At 31.6% G+C, this 22807-nt stretch overlaps 2 protein-coding genes across 2 annotated transcripts in view; one reads left to right on the top strand and one right to left on the bottom strand.

Annotated features, from left to right (window-relative positions):
- Positions 1-8389, bottom strand: part of LOC134685663 (cytoskeleton-associated protein 5-A-like) — a 45480-nt gene extending 37091 nt beyond the window's left edge. The window contains exons 1-9 of the mRNA XM_063545621.1: positions 8290-8389; positions 6448-6522; positions 5780-5973; positions 4590-4716; positions 3657-3736; positions 2665-2836; positions 2197-2332; positions 1681-1778; positions 876-989 (exon numbers count right to left, since the gene is read on the bottom strand). Coding sequence (XP_063401691.1) covers positions 876-989; positions 1681-1778; positions 2197-2332; positions 2665-2836; positions 3657-3736; positions 4590-4716; positions 5780-5973; positions 6448-6504 — 978 coding nt within the window. The 5' untranslated portion in view covers positions 6505-6522; positions 8290-8389. The remainder of the gene's footprint in view (positions 1-875; positions 990-1680; positions 1779-2196; positions 2333-2664; positions 2837-3656; positions 3737-4589; positions 4717-5779; positions 5974-6447; positions 6523-8289) is intronic.
- Positions 8380-22553, top strand: LOC134685664 (DNA-directed RNA polymerase I subunit RPA43-like). The gene is made up of 3 exons (XM_063545622.1): positions 8380-8731; positions 19399-19743; positions 21188-22553. Exons 1-3 carry the CDS (start codon positions 8541-8543, stop codon positions 21831-21833), a joined length of 1182 nt encoding a protein of 393 aa, XP_063401692.1. The 5' UTR covers positions 8380-8540; the 3' UTR covers positions 21834-22553.
- The last annotated feature ends 254 nt before the right edge of the window (positions 22554-22807 follow it).

The raw sequence follows: 22807 nt of genomic DNA, 5'->3' as shown, positions 1-22807 counted from the left end.
TAAAATTTGGAAAAAATGGAATTTTATTTTTACAAAATTTACTTCTGGATACTATCTTATGATCATAAAAAAGCTTCCGTCCAAGTTTGGTACAAACCCAGGATAGTTTAAGAAAGTTATTAAAATTCTAAAAACTTTAACCACAGAGTGAATGTTATGTTTCCCGCAGAAAAAACTAGGTCCATTAATAAGTAAAATACGGAAAAAAAGGAATTTTATTTTTACAAAATTTACTTCTGGATACTATCTTATGATCATAAACAAGCTTCTGTCCAAGTTTGGTAGAAATCCAGTGTAGTTTAAGAAAGTTATTAAAATTTCAAAAACTTTAACCACAGAGTGAATATTTGTGGACGCCGCCGCCGCCGACGGAATGTAGGATCGCTTAGTCTCGCTTTTTCGACTAAAGTCGAAGGCTCGACAATAAAAGCATGGCATTAAATAAAGGTTCAATGGATATAAACAGCTTTCTTGTTTAATGTCTTTATGTTTATTAATGTCTCACTTGTCATTTTGGAGTATCTTATTCACATGTTCAGATATATACAGTTATATCCTCTCCTGTAAAACTTCCATGTTCTATCAAAAATTTGTCAGACAAATGTCTTCATATAAATTTTCTGAATTCAACTCCAGTTTCTATGCTTTAGTTTAGTAACATACAAATAGTAGATGACCAGCATCTGAAAGGAAACATTTACCCTTTCAGATTTGTGCCTACATGTAGTTCATTAAATTTGACCCATTGTATGTTAATGTATATCTATAAGTAAGAACTATCTACATGTAGATAAACATTTGTGGCAGAGGAAAAATTCAAAAAGAAGAAAACAAACTGTCTGCAGTAACAACATTATGATTGAAATAAGTCTTACCTTTGATATACACTTAACCAATGGACCAAAATCTCCATTTTCTATTTTGGGATTCTGTACTAATTTTAGCAAAGCATCTAAAGCTTCTTTCCTTTCCTGCCATTTCTTTGCCTCCTGTAAAGTAGATTATGTAATTAAACATATAGCAAAGACTACTCACAAAATGGACTCATTTAATCGTCTTTTTTTTTTCTCTCTGTCTGTTATGATTTAACAAATATGGCTGCTCATTAAATGCTGTGTTTTGAAGCCTAAGTTTACTGATTGTCACCTAATAGTAAGCAAATAACAAAAAGCATGGGTATTGAGCAAGTGTTTAACATGTACAATCAGATAATTGTTTATTTTAATGGCAGATCCATGCATATTGCGATCACCAGATTTTTACAAGGAGGGTTACGCTCAAATCACTATGCATACGGAAATTATGTCAGCAAATTGCTTCCTGGAAGGAAGCAATTAAAAATAAGAAAACTTCTTCTAAACGTGGACAAATTAAAGAATTTTCATCAGAAAAAAGTATATGTACTTAATTTGTAAAATGAAAACTATCTATTTAGTTATAAAAAAACATATGCATAAGGTTTTTAAATTTGAGGTTTCTTATGACTTTAATATAGCACAGATTGGTCCATTCTTTTAAAAACATAACTTTCTGCAACTTGTGTAATTTTTCTTAAAATTGTTTTCTCAACAAGTATTAATACAAACTCAGACATCATTTTGAAAGCAGTTCTTATTCTTTAAAGATTGTGGGGGGAATAAATATTTAAATTCTTTAACTGAGTAAGTAACATTAACATACAATCTTATCAAAGAAATCTGCTGGTAGTTGTTTGAGTATGTCAACAGATGGCATCATTTCATATGGATCTATAGCTTCTTCTTCTTCCTCTCCACCATCTGTAAATAAACAATCATTTCACTTAACATTGTCATAGTTAGTTCAGTTCAATATTAGTACTAAATGTGAGTGGTAATTACTAGTGCTAGTCTCCAAAAGAGATGACAGTTGCAATGTCTGGCTGTTTTGTGTTACTGAATTGCTCTCTACCCACATCTTCTTTTATTTATAACATATCTTTCTGGGAATGTCAAGCTTTTGCAAATATTGAAATGCTATTTCCAGCAACTTTTCTTGAAATATTATTACTTTCATGTTGAAGTCTTCATTAAAATTAGATGTTGCAATCTTTTATTGCAAGTGATTTTTAATGCTTGAACACCATTGTGTCTGTGTGATTAATTCAGATAATATCCTTAAACCTTCAATAAATTCCTGATAAAAAATACAACATGTATCTAACTTATCCCCCCTTACCATCTCCTCCCTCCTCCCCAGCTGTCGCAGCAGCTTCTTCCATCTTAGCTTTCAGGTCCTGTTGAGATCTCATAAATCTCTGCTGCTGTGCCTTCTCATTCCCTAACTTCTCAAACTCTCCTTCCAACTCAGTCACCTATCATTAAAAGTTCAGAAATTTGAAAGATCGATTCATTTTTCTTTAACCCTTCAAAAACATCATTAAATGAAATAAACTGGCAAATGCAGATTTTTGAACTTAATTGCTAAAATCTATTAAATATTGGTATATATTTATCATTTAATTAAACCAAGTTAAAATCAACCTTATTGACAAATGCATAGAGGATATCAAAAAGTCATATATTTTGTCACCTGCAACGATATTAAAGATACATTAACAAAAATAGAAAAAGCTGGAAATATAATATAGAGCCAGCAAACATCCCTTTATTTTACTTATTGAATAATTGATTAAATATAACTGACCTGTACTGGTTTAAAATGTGACATTTGTGGTTTGATAGCATTGCCTATCCATCTGTATATCTCTATAACTAGCTGCTTTGTTTCTTCACGAATGCTCTTGTCTCGGTCTTCCAATAGTTTAGGTAAAATTTTCATCACTGGCTTAATTGGCATTACTTTAAATCCAAAATCACTGAAAGTAACAAAAAATGTTACATGTCATGTCCTGTTTTTGTAATGTCAGCTTCAAGTCTTCAGTAGGATTTACACAAGTTACATACTTAGTATCTTTTTAAAACTTTAGTTCAAGTTTAGAAAGAAAAATGGAACACATAATTTTCAAAATTAATTTTCATCATATGGACAAAAATGCCAAGTTTATTTTGTGTTGGTTAATCCATAAACTTCTGTCTTCAAATAAATGCATAAATAATATAAATACATGTCTTTTAAATCAAACAAGTTATATGAGAACCACATGTTTAAATCTGCATGGCTAATATATTCCTTTATCACTATTTTGTGCATTTTTTCTGTGATCTTTTTTTGTGATAATTTTTCATATCACGCTACTGGCTTGAGATGGAAAATTATCGCTAGAAACTAAGGAGCCGATGTTGCTAATGAAATTGACATAAATTGACAACGATGTCACAGGTAAAATGGTGATATAAAACAGATTATCATTGGTCATCTCAACTCGATTGGTTTCTCGCTTTTGCAGGGACCAGCTCAAGCGAGAAAATCAATCTCATTGAGAAAACCAATGATTATCTATAATTACACTTCACAAAATATGTTAGTATGTTTACCTTGTTTTAGGGTCAGAAATCAATTATTTATTAACTCTCTTCAGAATATAGATGTATTCAATGTTGCTCTCCTGCATCCATAAGATTTAACATAAGTACAAGTGATAGTTATATATAACCTTGTGAATGAAGAATGCATCTTTTTTTTTTAAATGGACCTATACAATCTGCCTATGTTTGGTAAGAATTTCAACAACTTACTGAAGAGCCATCCTCAATAACTGTATAGATCCAACAACTATTTTGGGATTTTTATTTTCTGTTCCTTGCAATAAACACTCCTGTAAGATAAATAAAAAAAAGATACATTCTAGACGGTAAATAACACATACAATTGTTATTATTATTATTTATGATTTTTAGAGCAGAGTTAACAAGGCCAGTACTAATTTACAAGTGAATTGCCACTAAACTCTTCAGTCCAGAATAAATAAAACTCGTCAGTGGCTGTAGGTGGGTTTTTTTTCTTTCTCTCATTAAAGTTAAGTATACATGAAGATAAAAGTCTGTTGAAATCATTCACAGTCGCTTTAGACTCCAGTCACATTTGGTATTGACATCTGCCTATTTTTGGAGACCAAATCTTTTCGTTTAGATGTCTTTAGTTAGAATGTGAACATGTTAATGAAATATGAATAAGAACCCTACTATGTACTTGCATAAGTTTTAATGCACTAGTTCACATGCTGACTGACCTGGGGCTTGTCTTATAAATGCTTCCCAAACATCTGAATGATTATTTTGATAGATTTATAATATTTTTCGAAAAAATTTACATGAAAAGCAAAATTTCCTTTATTAGGCACAAAACATTTGACAATGGATGTTTAACAACCCCAACATTGCCCAATCATCATTTCTATTAAACTTTTTATTCATTTTTTTTTATCTTGAACAGAATTTTATCAGTACTTTCTGATCATGCTGATCATGAAATAAAACAAAATATATACATAATATACTGTTAAATATATATTCAAATCAAAGTTTATAATGTCTAAGTCTAATAATGGTACTAGTGCACAAAATAATGTTTAATGACAAACTCTGGACATAAAATATACCATGCATTAATTTATCATTATGATCAGTGATCAATTATCAAAGTAATATTGCCTTCTTGTGTGTAACTACCTGAACAACATCTGGTTTTTCTATTTCAACAAACATCAGCACAATTTCTATTCCTTTATCTTTGGTCTTTTGCCTTGGTGCACCAAGACATTTAGCTATCACACCACTTACTACATCAGCAGTTACTCTGGAAATAAAATGTAAAATATTGTTAATAAACCTTGTGTTACGCCACTTACTACATCAGCAGTTACTCTGGAAATAAAATGTAAAATATTGTTAATAAACCTTGTGTCATGCCACTTACTACATCAGCAGTTACTCTAAAAATAAAAGGTAAAATATTGTAAATAAACCTTGTGTCATGCCACTTACTACATCAGCAGTTACTCTGGAAATAAAATGTAAAATATTGTTAATAAACCTTGTGTCATGCCACTTACTACACATCAGCAGTTACTCTGGAAATAAAATGTAAAATATTGTAAACCTTGTGTCACTATCGCACATTCATAGTTATGCTATAGTCTACAAAAGAAAAATGCATCCAATTGTAAATAAAAATATCATTAAAACATTAACACTCCCAGGTAGGGACCAAAATCCCTATAACCAACTAATTTCCTTGACGCCTTCAACAATCATTGCAATTTTTTTATATCATGTTAAATACAGTAGAAAAAATATTATCCAGTTAATTTCAGCAAAGATTTTTGTGTCAATAACAGTGTAGATGTATTAGAATAAGAATATGGACCCTATTTTGTGCTAGGGACCGGATGTTCAATGGTTGTTGTTTCTGGAAGTGGTTCATAATTGTTTCTATTTTTTAAATAGATAAGATCATTAGGTGTGAGCCAAGGCTCCTTGTCGAAGACTGTATCTTGACCTATAATGGTTTACTTTTACAAATTGTGACTTGGATATTAAGAGTTATCTCACTGGCACTCATACGATTAATTCTTATATCTATAGATTAAAATGCTCAAGTAAAAGTCAAATTCATGAAATCATGCTTATATGTTTGCAAACAAATTTTGGAAGAAACTAATTTGACCAATCATATGATGAAACAAAATAATTTCTGAACTGAAACCTAGTTAGGTATCTATGATATATATTTCAGATTTAGGGCCTTCGTCAACAAGACAGCTATCAAACATCGCAATAAATCCATAGATATTATGATACCATAGGATGGTGATATAAAACTAAAATATTATCTTGTAGTTATACAAAAATGATCAAACCTTGATGCTACAGCAGCATTCTCTACAAATGCTAGAACAGCATCCAATGCTTTTTCTTGAGCCACAGCATTGGTATCAGTGACAAACTTCTTCATAAGGCCAGCATAGCGCTGGAATTCAGGAGACTTGGGATCAGTCTGTTGGCCAAATATCTTTGTAACTTCTTCATATCCTGCTAGACGTGCTTTCCATGTCTATAATACAAAAACAAATAAGTTAATTTCCTCCTGTAACACTAAAGCTTTCATCTACACTTCCCTTTCAATCCAAATTGGTAGGTAACTCAGGCCCAAGCCAGTTTGAATACTTCATAAGGTAAAATGATACCAATATTTTGGCATTGCAGTCTGCACCATTAAGTGTTGACCGCTAGATGGATGTACAAGACTAATTGAATTTTATTTCGACTAGTAAGTATTTGCAAATATTTGTTTATTAACATAAGAAAGTTGTCTGAATATTGGTCATCTTGACTTGTAATTGGAACAGAATTTGGTGCAGACGCATTGCACTAACATGACCAAGTTATGCTTTTCAAAGATTGCTTTTGATGTCGTTACTCTAACTCTGTTGAATGTGCACTAATTCTTGTTTTAGTTTGGGATAAAACAAATTTTATATGTATATATAACCTACATGACCTATATCTTTGTAAAGTTTAATTTTACCTTATGCTGGCACTTTTCTTCAGCAGGAAGTTTCAGCCATTCACTGTCATCTCCCATTATGGATTAATAATACACCTGGAAAATACAATACATACACATGGTAGAAAAAAATATTGCTTTGAATGAATATACTGATATTTACATGTAATTAACATGATTCTGTCGTAATTTGTAAATATTAAGATTTCAATGACACAACTCCATGATTTATAATAAATATGTCAATAAGACTGACATATTCCAGAACATGAAATTGGGGAGGGTACATGTATTTCAATGCTAGGTGATTTTACAGTTTTTTGTGCTTCATATTAATTTATAAAGTGAAATATTTTTTACAGTTTGTTCTTATGTTTTGATGTAACACCAGGCATTGGCAGGGTTGTGTGCTCACAAACATGTTTAACCTCACCAATTTATTTAAGTTTATACTGTCTCAAGGTTTGAGTCCTAAATTCAGTGGTTGTTGTTGGTTCATATTTCAAATTATTTGTTTTTCATAAATTGTACAGTATACCATGTACACATTAATATTACGCCTAAAGTTTTATCGTTTTGTATCTGTTATATCTAGGCCTTTCCTGAATATAAAGTATGAGGTTTTTTTCATTACTGTAGGCTGTAGGGTTATAAGTTACCTATAATTGCTTTTATCTTTATCAATTAAACCTCAGGAATTTTGATTGCTAAGCTTGAGGCGAAACAAGGGAACAGCGCCTAAGGCTCAAAAATCTTCTCTTCTTCGGATTCATTTGAATACCCCGATGTCTATCCCAGTAAAGCAATGAGAATGTGCAACGTGCAAGGCGTGAAAGCGAAAAAGTATAATAGCCTTTCAAGATGTCATAAATATTTGTCAGCCATTAATACTGGACATCACACAGGTTCCTGTAAATTTTTTTAAGTCATAATAAAAATATCTGACGCCACAACATGCACAACGGAAAAGTAATTGTTGTATGACTTCAATAGACCACTTTCGAGTTCATCCATCACCGGCAAAAACTCGTCAATTATGCACGCCTTTATGACGTCATTTACCAGATAGAGGGGCTCGCCTGTATCCCTGCACTATTTACGTTCATCAAGCGTCTTAGTGATCGTTTTTGTGCAGGATAAACTAGAAATAATGGTTGCTATGTAGGTACTTACTGACAATTCCCTATTGACAGCAGTGTTGATTGTCTATTTTCAGAATTCAATTTGCCGAATAATTCGTACAATATAGAATTATAATTTTCCAACCACTCGCTCAACATTGGAAGGGAAGTGACGACGCCCCTAAACACACAGATGACGGTGATGAAGGCGCGTATAATTGACGAGTTTTTTCCGGTGACGGATGAACTCGAAAGTGGTCTATTGTTCAAGCAATACAAATTCTCAGTTCAACAGGGAATAGTCCTTATTGCTATTATCAACTGAACCGAGAATCTGTCTCACTCAAACTATTTCCATTGTGGCGTCAGATATTTTCTATTATAACGTAAAAAATTTACAAGAACTTTTGTGATGTCCAGTAATGGTGGACAAATAGCAATAAGGTGTATAGACTGTAGGCCACGCGATGATAAGGCGGATAACAAATCAGGTCAACACCTTTCCAGGTGGAAATACAACATATATTGCCATTTGCAAATGTTGTGAGTTTATTTCATTTCATGATTTGACAGTAAACAAATATTATGAATCATGGAATCACTGACATCAGATTATGACAGTTGGCAACTTTACAAGTAAGAAAAACATGGGACCTGCAAAAACAAAAGGGGATATCAAAGCAATTTATCCTGACAGTTTCAAATGGTGATTTGGTATAGATCAAATCAAAAGCATACTTACATATGCAATAAAAATATTAGTTATCTCATATGAGCGCTGGATTTGAATGGTAAATATTTCGGTCAACCGGAAGTTTCGTGGCGCCATCTATAAACTTGGATTAACTTATCATTTTACTTTAAACAATTCAGAATAGTATTTATACATCAATATCCTTAGTTTTTTTAACTCAAAAAAAGTATATTCAACATTGACCAATTTTTCACAAAGCCAAATTTTGTCACACACTTTCGCGAACTCTAGAAACCAAAATGGCAGCCTCCATGGAACATACACGATTGACATTTACGGAGGCAAAATCACTAATTTCAAAGTGCTCATTTTCCCACCTTGAAGCAGTTTCATCTAAGCGACATGTTGTTTTACCCCCGAAGTTTTTCAACAATATTTTACAAGGAGTGAGGGAACATCTCAACTCAGAACTGCAGTTAGTTGCAAGCTGGTAAGAACTCGAAGTGGTTTTTATACACCCCCCCCCCCCTTTTTTTGAATATTTTCTGTGGACCACTTTTATTTTTTGCAATGAAATTTTCTACAGTTTCAACCTTATAATTGAGACTGTTAAAATGGGAAAGAATTTAAAGAGTGCAAAATCTAGCATGTTTCCCAAATTACAAATGTAAACATGGCTAGACTAGTCCAAATAATTATGACATCTTGAAAGGCTATTATAATTTTCTTCTTTGACGCCTTACTTCGTCGATCGAAGCTAAAAATTAAACCAGATGGATGAAATTATATTGTCATATTTCGAATTTAAGTGGCAACAGTTTTAGTTTTTTCAGTCAATTTGTAGGTACGGAAAGTGATTTTTTTTAAATCAACTGATCTTATTAATCTTTACCTCATTTGAAAGGCATTGTAAAGACATTTTCAAAACAGTTTCACTTTTATCGATACACATAATATGAGACAGGCATAACCTGTGAATGGGGACGAAGTCTGTATGTATTATTTTCTTAATTCAATCATGTTGATAAAAGAAACCGAAATACCGTACGTAACTTTCCCGATTTTGGTTCTGTTGTTAGGGAATTAGCTGTGACGTTCTTTAAGTTATGACGTAATATTCGATGTAAACAAAAGAAACGCTTTCATCAGGTAACGTAACGGTTTTTTTTCATATCAAACAATTATTAAAATTGAATTTGTAATTTGTATTGAGATCCAATCTTATGTTTTACTAGACTGATAAATATAAAAAAAAAATCAAAGTCTCATGCAAACAAGACAGATTTCTGCGCAAATGCGGGAAAACTGGAACAGGAACTAGATCTGAAAAAAAACGTTAACGATTTTGAGTTCATTAGTACAATGAAAAATTCCGGAAATTTTCCCAGATTTTTTTTTTTTTTTTTCATTGATTTTTCTACCGTAATTGGGGACTTTGTCCGCAGGGGTTTCACTTCATTTTGTTTGAAGGGGCCAATTAGAGATTTAAGCAGGCCCAAACCTAACAGGGGGGGTTTGGGGGGGCTTGCCCCCCCACGATTTTTTTAAAATTAGACGCAAAATCCTGCATTCTGGCGCATTCTGGGCATTAAATTATAGTTCTGAAAATGTCACTTTTACCACTAGCCCACCTCAAAATTTTAACAAAAAGGCTTAAAAACCTGCATACCTGGCATAAAACTATAGTTCTGAAAATGTCATTTCTACCACTTTCCCCACCATCAAAGATTAAAAAAAAAAATAGACACAAAATCCTGAATTCTGGGCATGGAAGAAAATTATAATTGTTCTAAAAATGTCACTTTTACAGTACCACTGTTAATGTAGGCAACCAAAAGTTTTTCTAAGTAAAAAAATTGAATTTAAATATCTAACATCACTAAGTCAGAAAGTATAATATTGAAATATTTTCATTTATATCACTTCACTAAGAGATTAATTATTAGAATGATTGATGGATACAATTCAATGACACTTATGTATAAAAACTTGTTATTCATGCCAAAATAGAGTTCACCAGCAACAATCGTCCTCAAAATCTGATCATCCTCAGAATAAAAAAATACTACATTGAGCATCATAATTTATTTCTGGCTATATAATAATTGTTGATAAAAGGTTACATGTAGTAGCAAAAACTCTGAACCTGAAAAGAGGTTAATTTTATTTAAATAGGGACATGGGACAATAAGAAAATTATGGTGCTATTTACATTTAAAACCAGATACTTGTCCTACCTTTGGGGACCCCTAAAAAAATTTGGACAGCACTTCCCCTGCACGCAGCAGTTTTAAATATCCCCCTTCCCATTATCCCGGTGGTATGAAAAGATGTGTTAAGAAAGAAAAAGAAGAAGTGCTGGCCAGGCTCATTTATAAGAAAACATGAGCTTCCACTTCTTCTAAATTTCGTTTGATAGCTTTTAAAAGGGTTACATACCTCACAACTGAAAGTATTATCACCAGAAATATATCTATGATTTGGAACGGGACCAGAAGTTCTGCCAAAGCAATTTTTCATCGATGTACCCTGCCCCCTTTTCGGATGCTTTGTAGTTGCCGGCAGATCGACGGGGTCCGTTGTAGATCACCTAAACAGTAAAACTATGTATGTATGTACGTAGATCCCTCCGTTTACGGAACACCCCATGAGAGCTGCGAGGGTACAGTGGAATCCGTGTACATTACTATTCATTCAATCATAACAACGATAAGCACGTGTGTCAAACAGGAAGTCTGAAATAACAGCCAATGAAAATCGTCGTTGCAACCGCATGTCGGTTTAAAATATAAACACAAATCTTCGAACTCCGTTGTCATGATTTTAATATAAAAAGATCTGATAAAAAAAATCGGACTTTTTTGTTTTTTTGTTAAGGACAACTGAACCGGCCAGAAATTGATTTGAACAGTTCAAAATGGCCGGCGGCCGGTTCTTAATGAAAACACTGAATGTCCCCATAATAACAACGAAGAAATTGCAAATTTTCAAAACGGTAATTTTTTTACTATTCTGAAAAAACTGTTTCCTCTCTTTAAAAAATAATAAAATATATTTTTTTAATTATTTGGGTTATAGTATTGTGTATATTGCTTCTTTTACATCTTGTTAGTCAATTTCAATCCTCCATATTGAAGTTTTTAGTCAAAATAGAAGCATAAAGCATGAAAATGTCAACCACTCTCATGAAATTCTATCGTCCGAAGTCACATAACATGACGATACATTTACATATATTTCTTTTTTTCTGAGCATCTGTCATTCTGTTGGTATATTAAAAATGTAAAATAAAACTTTATAATAAACATTTGAATTTAAAGAAACAAAATATAAATATGAATATTACTCTTTATATACAAATGTATGTGGTGTGTGTATTTAAAAAAAGAAGATGTGGTATGATTGCCATCTTAGACATGACTCTACAAGAGACCAAATGACACAGAAATTAACAACTATAGGTTACTGTACAGCCTTCAACAATGAGCAAAGCCCATACCGCATTGTCAGCTATAAATGGCCCCCAAATGACAAATGTAAAACATTTCAAATGAGAAAACTAACAGCCTAATTTATGTACAAAAAATAAACGAAAAACAAATATTTAACACATAAACAAACAACAACCACTGAATTACAGGCTCCTGACTTTGAACTGGCACATGCATTGTACCATAGGCGGATCCAGGGGGCCCATCCCCCTTTTGTGGGAAAAATTTAGTTGATCATATAGGGAATCACTGGAGCATGACTGGAGTGCCCCCTTAAGGTTAGTCAGAGGGGATCCGCCACTGCATACATACAGAATGTGGTGGTGCTAAACATGTTAGTGGATGCCCAATCCTCCCCCTGACCTGTGACAGTACAACATAAGAAAAAACTATAAAAATCAGTTGTATCATGAGAGACAAGAAAAGTTTTGAAATATGTCATCTGTCTTTGTATAGTCATGATAGTTTTAGAATGTTCCCTTTCACTAACATTCTATTTAATTTAAATATTCTTATTCTTATATAGCATGTATAGTGAATGCTTATAAATAAAAATAAACAGCAACTTTCTAACAATTGTTCTACAGGACTGAAAGGAAGCAAGTTAACTCGTACCAACGGAAACTCGTACCATGTTAACTCGTACCAAAAAAGTTAACTCGTACCACTGGGATGTCGTACCATTGCAAACTTGTACCATCAAAAATATATTAAAAATTACGAATATTTTATAAATGCTATTTTTTTGTAAACTTAATAAAATTAATGTTGAATTCCTTGAATTTTATACTGGATTTTATATCCAAATTAAATTAATTAATGCTGTGATCCATGATCACAAATTGAATGCTATGTTTACAATTATTGAAAGCCATGTGCTTTTTTATGTTTACAATTGTTGAAAGCCATGTGCTTTTTGGCGGGAAAATTCGGGAACAGGAAACGGTTACATTTCATTGTAACTTGTTATTTATAAAAAGTAAGAATTTCATTTTGGAAATCATTTTGATAAAGTGCTAGGATTTATTCTTGAAAAAATAATTTGGAATGATTAAAAATTAAATTCAATAATAATCAGTAAAAGTTTAAAAAAGTCAAAGGAGACAACAAAGCAAATCTGCCACGGTATTTTCTATCCAACAGACAGGGAACATTAGCTGCAAATTGGTCATTGTACTTTCAAATTATATACATTTTACAGACTTGAGAGGTATTGAGTGAAAGTAAATTACATACATCATTAAACACCATTTAAATAAGTTGGTACGAGTTAGCAGTGGTACGAGTTTGCATTGGTACGAGTTTTTGTAAAGTGGTACGAGTTGACGTTGGTACGAGTTTACAATGGTACGGGATAACTATAATTCGACTAAAATACCTGTATAGCATTTTTTTTACTGGAGAAATTTCAAAGAAAATAATTATGTCAGATTACTGTAAATACTTGTATGTATTAAAGTAAAGTAAATTCATCATGTTCATAAGATCTGTATATCAGTTACAATATTTATACAATGAAATCTGTAAACCAATTTTATTCAGGACTGAAGTTCAAAATGCATTGAATGTGAATAGCATTCAAAGTGAACTGCCGCTACTGCATGGATTCCTATTAGGCCAAAAAAAAATATATGTCTGTTTCCTGCTTCCAAGGCCAAAAAATCAGGGTCGGTAGGTCGGGATTTCTTTTTTTTTTTTTTTTTTTTTGCACTTCCTGTCAGATTTGCAGTCGGTTATATGTCATGTTTGGTTAGGGTCCTGTACCCATAAATGATTTAATCCCTTTAAAGAAGCTTTAATTGAATAATCCTTCAAGTGCTGAAATTTTTAAACTCGCTTATTGTGGCACATTTGTGCTGGGAGCAGCCATTTTTTGTGTGGGCATAGTAAAATACGAATCTGGTTTGGACCGGAACGATTTTTTTCTGGACCGGAACCGATTTTTTTCCGGATTTGAATAAAAAGATTTAGGGTCGGGGGGTTTGAGTTAGGGTCGGTCGGGAAACAGGAAACAGACATATATTTTTTTTTTGCCTTAGTCGAACATGTTGAAAAATGCATACATGATATGCATATTGATTGTTGTTAAACCACATTATTCAGTATCCTTACTATCTCGTGTGCAATGGCAAGTGGTTGAACTATCTTTAAATGGCAATAAACTGGCTGTATAATGCAAAAAAAAAACTATCACTGCTGATTTCCAATCGAAACTAAACCAAAAGTTGTCCATGCAAGGGAAATAACTCTGTATACACATAAAGGAGAATTATTTATAAAAAATAATTTTGATATGAACCCAGCTATCTAGATTTATTTATTGGACCTAATTATTTTATTAATATATTAAACTTTATAAAAAAAGTACATTTTATGGCTGTATACATGTATTGTTCCCTTGTATTTTTTTTAAACAAATGTAACTTTCAAACCCTTGTTTGTACCTCAAATATTTCATCGTATTCCTGAAAATTATAATATACAGAATCATATATATTCATATAATATCTATCAAAAGCAATCATAACTTTCTGAGACTTAACAAGTTAATAAAAGACCGTTATTGGAAGTCACCCAAAGTTTTTATTTTTACACACATCTGGGTACAATTATTAAGGGTAATTTGGAGTTATCTCCCATTGGTTTGCCATACCTACAATTAGAACATGTGGTACGATTGCCATGTTTTTACCAGAGATTAAATGATCAGGAAGAAAGCAACTTAAGGTTCTGTATGGCCTTTAACAATGACAAAAGCATGGCCAATACCTTATACATAGCTAAAAGGCACTGGAAATGTTAATGACAAATGTAAAAAGAATCAAACAAGAACCGACAACATTCATGTAAATTAACCAAATATTAAAATTAGCAACAAATGACAACCACTGAGTTATTAAAAAGTACAGACTCATGAACATGAGTAAGGACAGGCACATACAAAATGCAACAGAGTGAACAACCAGTTCTCAAACACTTTAACAGTGGTGTATATGTTACAGTAAATAGGTGAAATAAGGAATTACATGTATTTACTAAAATTTAGGAATTACAGGTAATCCCCGATGCACTTAGTAAATACAAGTAATTCCTGAAACAGTCCAGTTATTACCAGTAATTACTTATTTTAAAATGAATTTTTACACATATTTACTGACTGCTAAAACAATGTTGTACTATGATCAGATCATCAAAAGTTATGGTAATACAAACTAGAAGATCAGTTAGTACTCTTAAACTTTGTATTGAATGGTTGATTTGTATTAAAAATAACTTGAATAAATAATTATGGACTTTAAAATATTTGGTTAAATCAGAGTAACTTTAGCATGTTTAGTTTAAATCCAAAATGGTTCAAGTTGAGCATTAACAATTTTTGACCAATTTCAGCAGACATGGAAATCAGAAATGAAAAATTCTCCCAAAGCAGTATGTTTTAAATTTCTAAAAAGAAAACTTTGAATTTGAAGAATATTTAGACTTACTACATTTTTGAACCTTATAAAGAAAAGAATGAACTGTTATGTGCATTAGCTTCGAGATATAAAAAAAGATTTATTTTTGTTGTTGTTAAATCATTAATAAAAATGATATAGTGAAATCATAATTCACTGTTAGCAGCCAATTTGATTCTACTTTGCTAAATTAGCTGAGAAACAAGGGTAACGAGTTGTGCACTTGCAAGTGAATATTTGGACCTCATTGAATATGTATTCATGTGACCTTCAATTCAACCTCTAGCTGGAGATGGGTTGTCGATGTATTAAGCTATTCAAGTTGTAAGGGTTTTGCAGAACAAATAGGCTACTTTTGCTATTAATCTTAAAATTGTCCATGAGATACTATCTTTTGACTAGTACTGTAAGAAGTTTCTGTCAAAATTGGGTAAAAATTCAGGATGGTTTATAAAACCTAATGTTTTAAAAACTTTAACTGTAGAGTGTATGTAATCTGGGGAAAAAACTAGTCCATTTATAAGTTATTTACAAAAAAAATCAATTTTGGATAGATATCATTGTCTTGCATGCATATAGTTATAGAGTTTTAAAACCTATAAAACACCCGTTTTCCAGTTTCAATTCACAAACATTAAAGAGTATGCACTTTTGATGTGCCTTATATTCCTACATCCTTACGTAAGCTCCCTTAAAATCACTATCCCTTTACTCTTGTATTATGTTTTTAATTTTAAAACAAAAACATCAAGTTAGTAAATAGCTGTAAAAATGACAAAAAAAATCAGTGATTACCAGTAATTACTGAAACAACTAGTAAATACATGTAATTACTAAATTGGCTAGTAATTACAGGTATTTACTGAAATGTTTAGTTATTACGTGTAATTCCTAATTTCACCTATTTACTGTAACATATATACAGCACATTTATATATACGAACAAACTAAAAATCAGTTGAAAAAGGCTTGACTCAGGCCTAAAAAGAATATATTATTTGTTTCTCCAATCCCAACCAACCCTGAAAAAAGGGTGCTACTCATAAAATTTTTATTGTCAAAACGAAGTCGAAAATTATTTTATTCATTTCAGATTTTCAGGCTTGCAGCATAGTCCAATACTATGATACTATTCAGGCTTTTTTGTAAAAAAAAATAAAATTATTTCCCTACCTACCTACCCACACCTTGTTTGGCAGGTTCAGGATTGGGGAAACAAACAATATATTAATTACAGTGATATGCAGTGAAGTTTAGCATTTCATAGTTCATTGATAACATTCTGGCATATCAAAAACAAACAACTTGTAACGTCTCATTTCATTGGCCGAAAGATTTAAATACAAAAGCAATGTAGTCAGTCTAGTCAGTGTGCACGTGAATTGACACAGGTGACCGACAATGGAATTTACTATGTTACTACGAACGTAAAAACAATGATTTGTATAGTTTACAAACCTTTGGCCAAAAGATTTAAATAAATGTTTTGCTAACTTCAAATAGTGGGGTCGAAATAGTCTACTGATATTCTAAGTTCTTTATGCTTGCAGCAACTCAATTATCTTGTACCCGGCATGATGAGAAATATAAGGATAAAATAAAATACATGTGCCACTTTTATACGGATGAATAAATGGACCACTTTTAATTTCTATCATACCTACGATAGGTTATAATCCTTACAATGTCGTAGTCACTTAAACCCTGCTTTACAATAATTAATGATGGGTTGCACTGACATTCCTCCTTAATAATTTTTATGCTAAAAACATACACACAGTAGCTACCTTAAAAGGAGGAAGTTGTTCCCCAAAGATAGAATCAAAATAACCAATCGTATCATTTGTGCACCTGAATGAATTCAGTGAAGATTATTTCTTTCGCATGTTTGGAACTAAATAAATATTAATACTTGTGAGAAATGTCGTAGTTTATAAGGAACAACTCCCGTTTGAATTGTTTTTACATTGTCATTTCGGGGCCTTTTATAGCTGACTATGCGGTATGGGCTTTGCTCATTATTGAAAGCCGTACGGTGACCTTTAGTTGTTAACTTCTGTGTCATTGTGGTCTCTTGTGGAGAGTTGTGGCATTGGCAATCATACCACATCTTCTTTATTACATATAAATGTACTGTTTTCGAGTATGAATGGGTGAATATTTATTTTTTAAATTTATACTGTAACAATAGAGTTGCATAACATTGTTGAACAATCCGCTGAAGCATATGTAGTATGTATTCGTATTTGAAATAAAATACAAAACGAAACGTGTATGATAAACTGATAAAAAATATATCAAGAAATTAAGGATGACTAAATGTATGTACAAGATGAAACTCACCTTTTTATACATACATTTAAAGGATTTAATGAATACAGACATTGTTTGTTTCTATTTACATAGATATAGGAAGATGTGGTGTGAGTGCCAATAAGACAACTCTCCATCCAAATAACAATTTATAAAAGTAAACCATTATAGGTCAATGTAAGGCCTTCAATACGGAGCCTTGGCTCACACTGAACAACAAGCTATAAAGGGCCCCAAAATTACTAGTTTAAAACCATTCAAACGGGAAAACCAACGGTTTAATATTTACAATATATAATTTACGTTCGTTTTTTTAACCGAGGATAGTAAAACCTCATGAATTATATCGTTTGTATAAACTTCATTTACTTCATTTAAATATCCGATGTGCCATGATTGGCCATCTCCATTTTTTCTTAACAAAGCGTGTTACGTGTTACATGTTATGAATTTACTTTCGGATTTTTTTTTTCTTCAAGTTAATGGAATCAGAAAAAAATTCACTATTCTATGAAGAATACCTAAAACTTGGCAAACAATATAAAAAGTGTTTGTAGTAAAGTATACAGTTTCATTTTCAAGTACAACGTTAATTCATCGAGTCCATTGAGTAAAAGAGAAGGCAGGATAAGCAACTTGGGTGTGTCAATGGAAAAAAAAATGTGAATTGAGTTTTTTTTTATCCTAAATTAAACTTTTGATTTCGTCCCTTGATTTAGAGGAGATATTCAAATTGAATATTTTAACTGTTAAGATTTTAAAGTTTAAACTTTACTACCAATTAATTGCAGAAAATTATAACACAAATGAATTTCACATACACATTAAGCTATGTAATTGTGATTAGAATCATGTATGCGAATACGACGATAGAAGCTTTAGACGACCTTGACCAGCTACGTGAATATTAATCAGTCCATTCAACGTTAAAGTACGTGTGTTCTATTTTTGCAGGTGTGAGGTCGAAGGTTTGAATTGACCAATGAAAACGATCGTTCCTTAGAGAGTTAATCTTATAAAGTTTGTTTGTCTCATTATGTCGCACGACCTATCGCGAAGCTTGGGCGCAGTTGGGTATAAGGATGTACTTAGGTGAGGTTAGGTGAAAATTAATAAATTAAGAAGTTAAAATTTATTCTGTAAGCTGGTAGAGCATCAATAAAGGATGAAAATAAGCAAAAAATATTGATAGGTCATGACTTCCTTTTTCGAGATAATTGAGATTTAAAATATGGGGGGGAAAGACTGACTCGGACTTTTACCTTACATTTGCATTGGTATTATTGGGTCTCAAAACAAAAGAAAGAAATTAAGAATCTTTTCAAATTTTGGTAAATGACCTTTCATGAGGTATTTAATCTTATATGAAAAAATAAATTGGTGTTATGGGGCAAAATATTTAACATTGCTTTGTATGGAAAAACACCAAGGAGTCCGAACATTTGACACAAATTCCAAAACCTCACCTAAGTACATCCTTAAGGCCTCATGGATCGACATAACGCTCACAAGTAATTCAACAAACTAATAAAACAAGGTATAGATGTTTATACTACAACATGTACATACATGTATTAAAGTAAAACGATGTGATGTGACACAATTCAATACAATAGTCCAAATGACATAAAGTGAACAACTATAGATCACATTATAGCATTTTGTAGTTAGGCAATGCAAAAAAGAATGATGGTTTTGCCCAACCCTCCTGAGTATGTTTTACAGATGTAAAAAAAAAAGTAGGAAAACTTGTTAAACATTTAAAGACATTTATCAATGATGCTTTAATTGTCTGATAATTTATAAAAAAATTTCAATTATCATTCTTAGAGTTTAAAATAGCAAACATGATTAATACTTCATACATATATTTACATTGTGTAACCTTCTATTAATAGGACAGATGGAGTACTTATGGCCTATAACAATGTGAAAATCTTGGAAACAGTCGGAAGGATATTTGATGAATCTCCTTACATCCATTTTAATGTAAATGCAGACTTTATCATGTTCAGACCAGAAGTTGGGTGTTTATTAAAGGGAATTGTCAACAAAAAGAGTACTTATCATGTTGGCTGTTTAGTCCATCAGTGTTTTAATGCTTCCATACATAAACCAAGAGATCTGGAGTCAGAATGGGAAGGCACACAATTGCAAATAGGAGAGGAGTTTATTTTCAAAGTGACGAACATTTATACTAATAATGGAGTATTATCACTAAGAGGCAATATTCACATAGAGAAGTAAGTTTTAAATTATATCAATATATTTAAAGACATTAATAATTTGATGTGTAAATCGAGTGATATTTAATTCGCCTTTTCAGAAACTAGAGGACATTGGGTAATCTCATTGTTCATACACCAAAATGAAAATTACATTGTACGTTACATCATTGGTTTAATTTCAATTGTTTATAACATTTTTGACCAATTGCAACGTTTTGGTGTACGCTTTTGAATATATTATTACCCAGAATGCATTATAGATTCTGAAACGGCATATTAAAAACATATTATTGACAGATTCAAATCAATATTTTCAGATTTACCTTTGTGAATATCAAATGTTCTATAAGTTTCTCTATACATTCATGTAGCTAAAGACTACATCTTGGATTGGTTGGATATCAATTTACTTGTTGCATATGGATACAAATGTGAACCATGGATTTTAATGTTTTAAATGTTTAACGATTTATAAGAAAGGAAAGCAAAATTTTACAAACCACCAAGTCAAATAGACATGAAATGCATGTTTTCCCTATACCACAAAATCACTCCCCACGAAAATATACAAGTTCATAGGACTACTTATCGGAAAAGTAACATTAACAATAGTCAATGATAGTTATTATATGCATAGTCAATCATAGGACAGTAACAAAAAGATGACTGCATACACACAACTCTAACAATTTTAAAGCCATCATATATGTATAGGTATACTTTTATATAGGTGTAGGGGTAAAAATCAAACTAATTTACATACATTTTTGTACATGACATAGGACATTTCTAATATACATGTACACCATGTACAATGTTGCCTTTTATCATACTGTATTATTTTTCAATTTCTGAATTATTGTATAATATTAATGAATGTCTAAGGCCAAAAAAAATATATGTCTGTTTCCTGCTGCCAAGGCAAATAAATCAGGGTCGGTAGGTCAGGATTTTTTTTCTTTTTTTGCACTCCCTGTCAGATTTGCAGTCTGTTAAATGTCATGTTTGTTTAGGGTCCTGTACCCCAAATTGATTTAATCCCTTTAAAGAAGCTTTAATTGAATAATCCCCCCGGTGCCGACATTTTTTAAACCTTAATTGTAGCACATTTGTGCTGGAAGCAGCCATTTTGATTGTTTGGGCATAGTAAGATACGGATCTGAATCGGACAGGAAACGATTTTTTCTGGACCGAAAACGATTTTTTTTACGGATTTGAATAAAAAGATCTAGGGTCAGGGGGTTTGAGTCGGGGTCGGTCGGGAAACAGGAAACAGACATATATATTTTTTTTGCCTAATTAGAAAATACTTAATACATCTATATAGCACTTGTGACCCTGATAATGTATTACATGTATACACATATAAGGCTAATAAATCCATATTACAAAATACCTAATAAAAGATTACAACTATATTTAAGTTTATTGAAAAATTTTGATTTTCATTTAATTTCAGAACACCAAAAAAGAAAAAGAAATCCAAAAAGAAAAGTCTAGAAACAGCAGACAGTTCTTTGAAGGACAATGAGGATGACCTTGGTAAAGGAGATGGTTTTGTATCAGATTCTAATACTTCAAATGGAGATAGTGGGATTGGAGATATATCTCTTATAAAACCACAAAAAAGGAAAAACACCACAAATGAAGAAGCAAACAATAACTTAGATATTAACAATGAGTCAGAAACACCAAAACATAAAAAGAAAAAGAAACACAGAAATGAAGAAGATTCATATGAAAATGGTTTGGATATAACAGATGAAGACAGTACCAGTCAGAAAAAGAAAAAGAAGAAACATAAACATGACAATCATGAGTGTGACAATGAATTCTTGTCCAAAAGTATGAACGACAGTAGTTATAAACGGAAAAAAATTAAGCAAGAAAAATTAAACCAAAGTGAATCGGACTTGCATATACCTGAAACCAATCTTGTTACTGATTATCAAACTGGGAAAAAGAAGAAAATAAAACAAGAACGTGTAGATGAATCATTATCCTCAGAGAAAATTTCAAAGAAAAAGAGAAGACATTCTAATATAGATGATAGTCAAGACTTTACAGTCTCTTCGAAAAAGAAGATTAAAAAAGAAAGAATGTAATTCTACCAAATTGATTAAAAAATATTTATTAGAAGATTTATTCTGAGAAAGACTACAAGAATAAATATAACAAAAAATTATGGTCAAGTTTAGTCTTCATCATAAATCATATTTATAATTAGTGAACAAATCAAGGTCATCTCAGATTGTCTTTGACCTTAATATTGTATCCTATGCTTCAATATATTTGGCAGAATGATGATGTAAATATCTGGACATCTATGATCTTATCAATTCTAGCAAGATGAGTGAGGTCTTGGATGAGTTTGAGAATCAGTGCAAATTAAATCATTTCAAAAGAGTTATAAATGCCTTTTAACATGTTTAATAACTTATATTAATTAAGCCGAAACAAGTTTACACCATTGACCAAAATTTTAACACAATGTTTGGTTGTATAATACAAATTAATTATTAATTTTAAATGTTTTCAAATTTGTCTTTCAAGAGATAAGGCACATACATGACAAATAAAATCAACAACAAATGTTTATTTTTCATACCTTTTACAATAACCTGACAATGTTTTCATGAATCCTTATGAATTTTTACTTTTGCAGAATGTTGGAAAGAAAATCAAGTGATGATTTTTAAATTTGTTATTTACAGTTATGGGACTTTTGACAGGAATAAACAATTTGTATGATAACTTTGTTCCCAAAAACACATTTAAATATTTTGGCAATGTCACAATTCATAACTAATAAAAGTTTGCTCTGATTTGATATTGACAATTTATAGATAAGTCGTTTTACAGTTCTTGGAGAATAGATGGTAAAAATCTAGGCAATGTTTATCGGTGAGGGACAACATCAAAAGTTCAATATACATGTAGGATAAAAAACTTAATTCACATAGTTTTTTCACTGACCCCACTGATAATAGCTTTATATAAAAATAAGAAGGTGTGGTTTGATTGCCAAAGGGACGTCACCAGTCCAGAGACAAAATGATATAGAGGTTAGCAACTATAG

This window comes from Mytilus trossulus, chromosome 9, assembly GCF_036588685.1.
Source record: "Mytilus trossulus isolate FHL-02 chromosome 9, PNRI_Mtr1.1.1.hap1, whole genome shotgun sequence".
In the NCBI taxonomy this organism is placed as follows: domain Eukaryota; kingdom Metazoa; phylum Mollusca; class Bivalvia; order Mytilida; family Mytilidae; genus Mytilus; species Mytilus trossulus.
The sequence above is the reverse complement of the archived record's forward strand: the minus strand, read 5'-3'. Positions and strand labels throughout refer to the sequence as shown.